Here is a 10,869-nt window from a genome sequence, read left to right as displayed (position 1 = left end):
CTTTTATATGTCTTTTATTAGCATTATTATTACTATTATTAATTCTTTGAACAAAAACGGAGTGTATCATTACTGGCACACCCCCCGCCCCACCAACATCTGTCTGCGGCTAGCTCAGCCGTATTTTAGGAGTGTTTCAGCCAGCAATATGGACCTTACTTCCCTCTCATCAATAGGGGGGGTATACCTGCGTGCCAGCCTGGTTATTTACTTTATTAATGACGCCCAATATTTTTTTTGGCCAGGAAAATGACGTCCCGCATATTAAAATATTAATATCTTTTTTTTTGCCAGCATAATAAAATGTTTATACCCATCCAGTTCCTGTAGACTTGGGGGTGTTTGGAATTCTCAAAACCGCGGTTTCATAAGTACTTTTCCGTAAAACGAGATAACATCCTCTACATATTTACTTCGTAATCGGTAAAAGCACTTCTGAAATCATGGTTTGGTTTCTATCCAAACACTCCCTTGAATACTATTCTTGATCGTCTTTTCGGTTCAACGACTCTCATTTTTTCATAAAATTATAATTTACTTTTTATTTAATTTTATAGCCAACAAATATTTTTTAATTAATTGAAGTGATAATTGATAACAGTACTATTCTTTAATCTGATAATTTAAAAACAAATGTCGAACAGTATGGCACGTGAAACATGAAGCCCGTGTTCTCCCCAACATTATCGTGAAAGTTCTCATCCCGTCTTATCATCGTGCTCAAATCAAAGCATAAGCAAGTCCCAAAAACGGCATTTATATTATCAACAAAGGGGGGAAAAAAAGATTTAATTACAATTTGCCGTGTGATTATGTCAACGAAAAACTTGAAAGGGAAAAATAAAGGCCACAATATGTGCAAAAGCAAGTCATCCCCGCCACCCATCCTCACACCATATCTTCTCGATCTTCAATCATTGGCCCCTTTCCACTCCACAGATCTCCAATGCAAACGCAACGACAATAAAATACTAGCATAGCCCCAGTTAAACGCACCGTCGTTTACTCTGTCGTCACCTCCCTATACCTCAAGACATCTCATTTTTCGACTCCTGCTCCAATTTTAAGAGGAAAAAAAAAACAGACTACCAAAAAAATCGTTTCTCTTTTTTTTTTTTTTTTTTTCGTTCCCTTAGTAAGTGATCCAAAGATCAATTAAAGTTCTTGGGAGGTGTCTGGGGAAGCAAGGGGGAAACAGGTGTCTTCGGCCCCCGTGTTCCAGAGGAAGTGAGCGTAATTAGCGGCATAATATGAGTTTGTGGGTTCTGCAGAAATGGCTTCCAAATAGGCTTCTTCTGCAGCCCACAAGTCGTTCTTAGCCTTCCACAGGAAGGTTGCGTATTTATTGTAGGCTTCCGCGTCAGCACCTTCCACTCCTATCGCTCTCTTGAAGTACTCTTCAGCTCTGTTCAAAGTACACACCCAACATTAATATTATTATTATTATTCATATAATACCATCATGGTCAAACAAGCAAGCCACTAGTAGTTTCATTCACATGCAAATGCAAGCAACTTCACTGTCAAGAGCAATAAAAATCAAGCCTTTTCCCCGTTAATTTTTCTATCTGCCTCTTGACACGTCGTATGGCCGACGCCAACGAGATTAGTTTGAAGATCTTTCTTCTCATGCACGTGGGTCTCACGCGAGGAAGATGATAGATCATGTTCATGAATCAGTGGTGAACAGAAACTACACCACAAATTTCCTTGTCGAAGTTTTAATGCACAAATTGATCTTCTCGCCTGGCCTGATTCTGACTGAAGGCGCAATTTTTATCTTAAAGGAACAATTTCAAGGTGTTCATTAATTCCCAAGTCTACGTGAAGCGCCTGACTTCTACCTTTTGTATGATATAACTCGAAATAATGATAACAGTTCTGAGAAAATCTAATGCAAGTGTAAGAAAATGGACGAGATATGACGAACCTGTCATAATCATGGGCAACCAGGTAGAGGAACTGAGCGTAGTTCGCTAGGAGAAGAGGGTTACTGGGTTCTTGGAACAACGCCGTCTGGTACAGTACCTCTGTCCTGAGGTACTCCGCATAATCGTCGGATTCGATTCTCGCCGATACAGGCGAAACGAACCCATCCACAGTCTCCTGGTCTAGTGCTTCGGCTCTTGAATTTGCTTCCATTGTCCTCGCTTCGTCCACAATGGATTCCCACAGACGCGCCTCTTCTTCATTTTCATCCGCTCTAGTCTCTCCCACCGTCACCGACTCTGTTTCCCCAGTTGTTCCCACGGTGGAAAATTGAGAAGAAGCGCCGCCGTCGGGGAGGACCGTACGGTGGTAGTGATCTGACCTGTCAAACCCCCCATCACCTCCATCTGTGCCGCTGGCTATTGGCCGGACTTTCCCGCCGCCGCCATTGTTACCCCCAATGGAGGTTGTTTTCCCGCTTGATGAGGAGACCGAAAATGTCTTGACTGCAGATGAATCAAACTTTTTATTCCGCTGAATTTCACTGACGGAGGCAATCTCCGTCGTGGATGCAGGCGGCGGAGCTGGCGTGGCTATGGCGGTGTTGTGCCCCATTGAATAGACGGTGAAATTTGCAAGAAGAATCATCACGTAGACCATGAGAGTGGGCGTGTGAGAGAAGACTTGCTGAAATAGCCAAACGAACGACGCGTGCATTTCTTTTTGAACTCGATCGAGGATCCCTTGGAGGTCTTCGTAGAATAGGATCTCCCTCATTTGCAGAGTGTAGCTATGGAGCTCACGGATTATGAACACCATGGAAGAGAAAGCCTTCTTTACAGAGCAACAAGCAGATTCACCTGCCTCTTTGAAGCCCTCTTTCCACTGCAATTTCTTCTTTATGATTCTCAGAGAAAACGGAAGCTCCACGCTGTTTGCTTTTCTTTCAATAATCGACGGAATAATCTCTTCGCCGCCGCCAGTGCTCCAATCCGGCGGATCTTTCTGGATTTCCACCCAGGGAGGCTCAATGCTCTCTACTTCGGAAACTGGGCTTTGTGTCTGATCTTCACCGATACTATCTGATTCTGAATCTGTGGCACTATTATTCCCATCGGAAAGCTGAAATCTGAGTGCTAAATCTTCAATCTTCTTGGAGAATTCGTCGTCCGAACAAGAATCAAAGCTGGCACCGCAGGTGAATCTTAATTTTCTAGCTGCCGAGAGCGGGTAATCACGAGATGGAGACCTATAAAGCCGCGTTGATTGGGAACCGAATAGGCTCGACCGGCCCAATCTGCTTACTAACCGACATACTAGAGCACCTCCTGCTCCATTGGTGCCACGACTTCCCCGTCTGGAGGAAGGAGATGAGATAGCAGAGGCTAGAGTTTGAGAAGAGGATGGGGAATGAGGAAGAACTGGCTGTGACCATTGCAAACAGGCTGAGGCAACTTTCACTCCCATTTCTTAGCTTTCAGGGTTAAATCGTGCGGAAAAGGTAGTGAATTTTAAGACTTCAAAGCCGAAAAAACATGAGGAACAGTTAAAAGGAGGAAAGAAATCATGAAGATTTAGAGTCCTGGTAGTGGAAAGCTAGATCCAAAAGAAGACTTTTAGGTCTCACGCATGGAAAATTTGGAGCACTCCAAAAAATTCAACCAAAAATATAGAACTCTTCGCCTTTCTTCCTTTCAACCTGCAAATTTAAAAAACAATGAATCAGTAAACTATTTCAAGTAAAAACAAACGAACCCCACTCCCATAGCTAATCATTGCTCTTCCCATGAAAATCGGATCGGAGGAAAACGCAGCCCGAAACACCATCAAAGCTGCACGATACTCGAGAATATCGTGATCCCAGAGAATGAAAAGTGGAAAAAGCTACTTACCCTGGTTTGGCTGAATGAAAACGGAGCTGAACGAGCGACTGTTTCGTCAAGCTCCGGCGAAGGTCAAGGCACGACGCCTCCGGTGAAGTGCAGCCTCAGCTGGGGTTTATCATAACAAGCAGGCAGCGTCGGGGCTGATATATATATATATGCACACACACCACCCAGCTTATATCAAGAAGCACCGCCGGTCAGAACGGGGTTCGTGTTTCTGTAGTTTATATATCTGACCCCGGTAAGAAACAGGCGCATCAGGTTGCCGGTCAGTCCTCCTGTTCATTGTACTTAATTAGTAAAATACTAATGATGTTTACTATAACTTCAATTAATTGCTATTTATTAATAACCAAGAATTTTGGGTTTGGGCTGTTCGAAGGGTGAGGGACATTTCAGTCCGACGCGCTTTTTCACGGGGAGATAAAGTCCGAAGATCAGATCTAGCCGCTCCCATTCTGCCACGTGTTCAAATGCCAGTTCACTTTTGGAAAAACTTGCCAACCCGCCCGGTAATACCGTGATTCACCACCCACCTGTTCATTTATAGGGACATGTGTCTAATCCTGGGAACGTAAATATTTAATTTATTTCACAAAACGCATACAATATTTTAAAATTAAAATAACAGTTAAGCACTAGTACTAGCATACCGTGGTTTAGTTCAATGGAAAAAATAATTTATTTTTCTCCTATAATTCTATTTATAACACGCTTTTAAGATGTTTTATTGGATTTAAAAGAATTTCAATCTCATTAAATTTATCCTAAAATTTAATAATTTTTAGGTTTTACTTCTTATTTAATATATATTATTAAAATAATTATAAAATATGGGTTCTATAATAAATTTAATGATACTAGCATGATTTGTATTAAAAATAAATAAATTATTTTCTCGGCTTTATAAATAGGGGAAAAAAGGTATTTTGAATGATTATTTGATGGGTTGATGGAAAAATCGGGAAAGTGAATAAAAATATCTCGTGGGGGGAAGAGGGTGAGGAACCAACGGTTGAAAATGGGGGGGTCAGGAAATGCCGAAATGGTATGAAAGCGAAGATTGAAGAAGAAAGGCCAACTTGCCGAAGCTGGGCTGGCTCCACCCTCCAATCACGAAAGGGACACCTGCATCTAAGCTACGGCTACAGTATCCCACTCATATCCCATTCCACGGTCCAGATTCATTTGCCCCCATCCCCTGTATTTTCCCCCTCTTTATTGATATTACTATTGTTCTCATAATATTCCAACACAAGAGGCATCACCCTAGGTCGTACCTTGTCGTACTCGAGAAAAATCAGCCAAAATATATATGAGTATGAATAATAGTAGTATTTAATACGACGGGACCATAATTTATTATTATAATAATAATGAACGAACAAAATTAATTAATCAATATAAAAGGCGGCTGGGATATTGAGAGCCGTCAATGGGTTAATGTACAGACGATTGTTTTAATTTGGTTCTAAATGCTATTTCCGGCCTTAATTAATTATAAGACCTCATATTAAGACCAGAGATAGTACAAGATTTTAATTTATTTTATTTTTTATATTTATTTTTTTAAAACAATCATTATAGTAGTTAACATGCTAAAAATTTAATTAAATGATAATTCTAGCTAATATATATAATTAAAGAAGATATTTTCGAAAATATAATATATATTTATTACAGATAACTAATTTAATAAATTTTCTTAATCTATTCAAATTAATCAACTAGTTTTTATATCCACAACACAAGAGATAGTATACTCCTTCCAGTTCAAAATATAAGTTAAACTTTATCTATTTATGTTTATCAAGAAACTAATTAAAATCAATTTAAAACAATAAATGTGTAAGGTATATATATTTTTTCTTAATATACCCTTATTAATGAAGAGAATAACTAAAAGATGTAATAAATGAATTATATATTGAGGTAAAATTGAAAAAAAAACTCATTAAATGCATGAACAAAAGTGAATGTTATCTTATAAAAAAAGAATCAACCCTTTTTAAAAAAGTTTAGCTTATATTTTAAATGGGAGATAGTATACTATTAGGGGCACTGAGATAGCAAGCCCGCGTGATATAAATGGGGTTTAGTTGGGCACGCCAAGCTAATTAAGGGCAGTGTATTATTAAGGGCACGTTGTCTATTGAATATGGCGATGTACATTTGTTACCCAGAAAAGAGATTCTTTGTTGGGCACGCCAAGCAGGCTCCTTTCATTGGTCCCATGAGCCTATTTTTTTCTTCCCTCAATTACTTCGTTCTTCTTCCTCCCTCTTTCTTTTTATTAGATTGTCAATTTGATGGATAGGCTCATTTGACATCCACCCTCCTTCCCCTTCTAGTTTTCTTCCAGCACCGTCCCCTGTACATATTTTGATGTGGACTTATTTGCTTCGTCTTTTGCCTCTTTGCTTTCCATTTGGAATTTTTAATTAATTTTAACAAGTTAAAATTGATTAAATGCAATGCCTGGACATAGATAAAATGAGAAACGAATAGATATAATTATAATATGTAAATCCCGTGCATAATTATATTTTCTTTTATTATTCTTCCTCTAAATGCATGACGCAGAGGATTGAATCTTCACGTGCTATTATGTTAATTAGGATCTTCCCAAGTGGCTGATTATCCATTCCTAATGTGTCAAGATGAGAAAATTTATGAATGCATGCATGTTGATTGCAAAGCTCAACATGTCTATTTAAATACATGAATAATGTCCACGCGAACGTAAAAATGAATCACCATAAATATACCACGTAAATCCCTCAAACAATTATGTATTTTTCTGTTATTTTCTCTTGTAAATGCTCGAGCATGATCCTGGGGATTGAATATTCCCAAACTACTAGGTTAAGATCTTCCTGATGCATGTGTTAGTCGAATAGTCAATGACTGTGCATGTACGTCGATTGAAACACTGAATGTCTATTTAAATCTGTGAACGTTCAATTTCACCCCCAAAAAAATCTAGGAATGTTCATACGAACGTAAAATAGAATTATCATTGTACCGAATTAAGTTTATTGTGTATATATTTTCTTTATCTATTTTATAACAAGAAAATTATACTTATATATGCTATTTCCTCGATGTAAGAATCAAGAGGCGATTAAAAATTAATTAATGCATCGGTCCGTGAATAATGTATGGATACACTGTTATCATGTGAATGTTGATGAACTGCACAGAAATATATATGAAAACGAAGTCAAGATATCATTTTCTTGGACAATAAGGAAAGCTACGAACCAGGGGAAGTATACATGCCGTAAAATCGGTGAGTTTTAAGGTTGCTTTTGATTCTATGGAGCTGCTCTATGCAAGCAACCTTAAAACTTTAGGAGTATATACAAGGTTACTATATACAAAGTGGATTGAAATATTATATTTATGACTAAAATAAAAGTCAAACAAAGTCTTATATTAAAGATCGGAGGTAGTAACTTTTAAAGGATTACTATATGATTGAAAAAGTTTTGGGGAGGGGATGGGTCGGCAACGGATCGAAGAAGGAGGAAATGTCAAGAGAGGATGGTGGTGGTTGACAAATCAGGGAGTGTGTCGCGGAGAATTATGAATGATGTAACCAAACAAAGAGAAGTTATAAGAGGAAACATCCAAATCATAGAACCATGCTTGGAGGAAAAAACCAAACAATACGCATGATTTTCATACAAACCAACTTTGGACGAGTCAAGTCCAATTAATAAAAGTCGTGCATGCACCTTCTACAATTCTTCCCTTTTAACCTCCTATAAAATCTCAACCGCCCAGAGAGAGAGAGAGAGGGAATAATACTAGTATTATATATTAAAATTATTTGCGTCACTGTATTTTTCAAAGCAATTAATAATTGGGCTGAAGAGCTAGGGTGATGACTCAGCAGGTATTTGGAAATTAATGAGAGGAGGGATCATATATATGTATATATATATATTTGTAATGAAAATGCACAGTTCAACGAACGCATGGAACTTTGCAGGTAAATCCGATGATGAAAAGTTAAACTATACCATGTGCGGTGTCGCTATTAGATTCCGCTATGTCAAGCCACTTTTGGCCCACATCGAAGAATTGTCCAACAATGGACGCAAAGCAAAATTACATATAAACAATAGTGCTTCTTTTGGGGTTAGTGTTATTGCTGCGTCATGCATGGTCCGCGGTGAGCGTCCCCGTTTAATTACTCCCTAGTCCCTATCATAAAGGTGCGCCCCAACTTCTTTCCTCCTCTCACATTCACTAATATGGAAGAAAAAAAGTTTTTTTTTAATCATTTCCACGCTTTTCTTTCAAAAATCAGCGTAAAAGGTTTGACAAAACCATGACTTAATGAATAAATAGTTAAACTATTAATTATATTCTTTTGTCTGCTATAAGTTTTTCAATAATAACATAACGATACCCGTTATGTTTAAATGAGAATGCTATCTTGTTTATGTGTTTGTGTATATTTAAATTTCATTAAAAAAATTAGTATAAGAATATTTTTTTAGCAGTTGAAAGTACAACTGTTGTGCCGTTGTGGAAACTCTTTTAAGGGGGCGTTTGAATGAAATTAAAACCATGGTTTAAAAAGTGTTTTTATGGTATACAAAATAAATATGTGAAAGAGTTCATCTTGATTTGTAAAAAAAATGCTTTTCAGAAGCATGTTTAATGCTATCCAAACACCCTCTGAATAAGACTTTCAAATTTTCACCAGAAGCCTTTGGTCCCCTCCGCCCGGCAACCCTCCTCCTTTCACTCTCAATCTCTCCGCTTCTATCTCAATGCAGTGAAAGATTTGTTGTTATTGTTAGTGGTGGTGTTGAGGAGAAAATAATTATTAATCTCTCGGTTATTGGTATAAATATAAAAAAAAGTGAAAATTTAAAATTCGTTTTTAACTTATTTTATTGAGTTGAACAAGCTTTCAACTTTAAGCTATGGAACATTTGTGATGCTAGTAAATGAAAGGTGCTATTAAGAATTTAAGCATTTCCAATAGCACGTGAATCATATATGAACACACTGGGTGCATGATATCAAATATACACACACACGGAACATAAAACAAACACTGATAATCACCACACTTGGTGCAAATCTGGGGGCGAATGATAGCCTCACCCCTCAGACTCTATTATGTGATAGAAGTCAAAAGCCCAAAGCTGTGTGGATGAAACGTGCCAGGGACCTGAGGACGACAGATCACTGTCCTCCACACACATACACAGCACACACACCCACACACACACACACCCATTACGTTTCCAATGATGAAGTGTTAACACGTATTTTTGGTATCTCAAACACGTATTTTTGGTATCTCAAACAAAAATTTTAAAAAAAGAACACCATATTTCTTCCCATTTTCACGTGAGTATCCAAATAATGCCTTTATTAAACGTTATCATGCTCTGCACACTAAGCAAGTCCATGAGACTGGACTAATCGAGAAACCCTTTTCTTAATCTAGAAGAATTTCATGGCATTTGATTTTTTATTAAAAGAAATCAAAGCATTTCGGAGAAAGCAATTTGGGGGGGGGGGGACAGACTGATAAAAAAGCACGAAACCAATAACCAATGTCAATAGAAGCGTATCGTGCCAAAGTTTAACTTTTTCCGTAACACATTTTAGTTTTAATTAAGATGTAAATTTTATAATTTTTCAAGTGATCCTAATAAATATTATTCTCGATTTTTAATATAAAAGCTAATTTGACTTTCAATCTAATCTTAAATATAAAATCTTAATCCACTTTGCCTTTCATATTTATTATTTTTTTTCAAAGTAGTTTTTATAGTAGTTGCACATGTTAAATGTTTTATCAATTAGTAGTTTTAATCAATACACATGATTAATAAGCGTATTTTAAGAAAATCAATACACATTTATTAAAACTAATTAATTAAACTAATTTATTTAACCTCCTCGAATTAATTAACTAAGTCTTATATTAAAGATCAGAAATAAGTAATGGTTAAAAAAAAAAGTATTTAGATGGATTGATATTATTCGATTAAGTGGACTGAAATAAAATCTTTGACAGATTCCCTTCATCCTTAAAGTTGGGGAAGAGACAAATGAGTGTAAGGAAGTCGTCATTAGGTCTGAGATCTGGGTCGTTATAGTGAATGTGAACTGTATGTGGAAAAATTTAAGGGACCATGTGATGGTTCGGAAATAAAAAGCAACCGAAATGCATGTAATCATGAAAACGTGTATCACGCCACGCGTGAATTTGGACATTTTTCACGTCCTCGTTTACAAATATAGACATATGATGTGAGGATTCGAGCTGCAGTAATTATTTTTTTTCTAGCCCAACCATCTGGCCTGCGCCTTAGTGGTTCATTTCTGTGGTGGGGCCCAAAAAAAAAAACTTGTATTCTAGACCCCAAAAACGATATATATGCGTGTGTGGTGCGTATTCATGCCAATCCTATTTTCACCGCTCAAATTATCGCCAGGTCGCGTATAATAATGTGGAATGAAGGTGTTGAAATTTGAAAAAACACAGTTTAAATTACTCTTTCGGTCCTTAATATAAGACTCATTTAACTAATTTCATTATATTAAGGAAGTTAGGTAAGTTAGTTAATTATAAGAAAAATGACATATTTTTCTTAAAACACTATAATTATATTTTTTTATACTCTCTGTCTCCCTTCTACTTGATTATAGTTGAGAGAGTATCTATAGGGTTAATTTAGAAAAAAATTAATAAATATAAGAAATGGGTCTTATATTTAGGATTAAAACCAACTCAAAAATTGGATCATATATTAAGGACCGAAGGAGTATTAATAACATAAAAAACACATATCAAATATTTCCCGATCCTAAATATAAGACTTATTTTATAGTATGAATTATATTATAAAATAGATCTTATATTCAAAATAAAAAGAGTGTCATGGTTTACGGTCATGTTTGAGTCAAAGCACGCCAAATCTATTTAAGCATACGTGGATTGCTTATGATAGAGTGGCCATACGATGTTTGTATTATTTTAAGTTTTGAAATTTACTTTATGCAATTTTTAACATTT

General features: G+C 36.7%; 1 protein-coding gene across 1 annotated transcript; it reads right to left on the bottom strand.

Moving 5' to 3' along the window:
* Positions 1-739: 739 nt before the first annotated feature.
* Positions 740-3,953, bottom strand: LOC114740644 (uncharacterized). The gene is made up of 3 exons (XM_028928832.1): positions 3,822-3,953; positions 1,931-3,628; positions 740-1,405 (listed from the first exon to the last, which is right to left on the bottom strand). Exons 2-3 carry the CDS (start codon positions 3,394-3,396, stop codon positions 1,156-1,158), a joined length of 1,716 nt encoding a protein of 571 aa, XP_028784665.1. The 5' UTR covers positions 3,397-3,628; positions 3,822-3,953; the 3' UTR covers positions 740-1,155.
* Positions 3,954-10,869: the final 6,916 nt, after the last annotated feature.

This window comes from Neltuma alba, unplaced genomic scaffold (assembly GCF_004799145.2).
Source record: "Neltuma alba isolate B1F8T4 unplaced genomic scaffold, ASM479914v2 tig00003186_pilon, whole genome shotgun sequence".
NCBI lineage: Eukaryota > Viridiplantae > Streptophyta > Magnoliopsida > Fabales > Fabaceae > Neltuma > Neltuma alba.
Note: the sequence above shows the minus strand (reverse complement) of the source record. Positions and strands in the feature narration are given on the sequence as shown.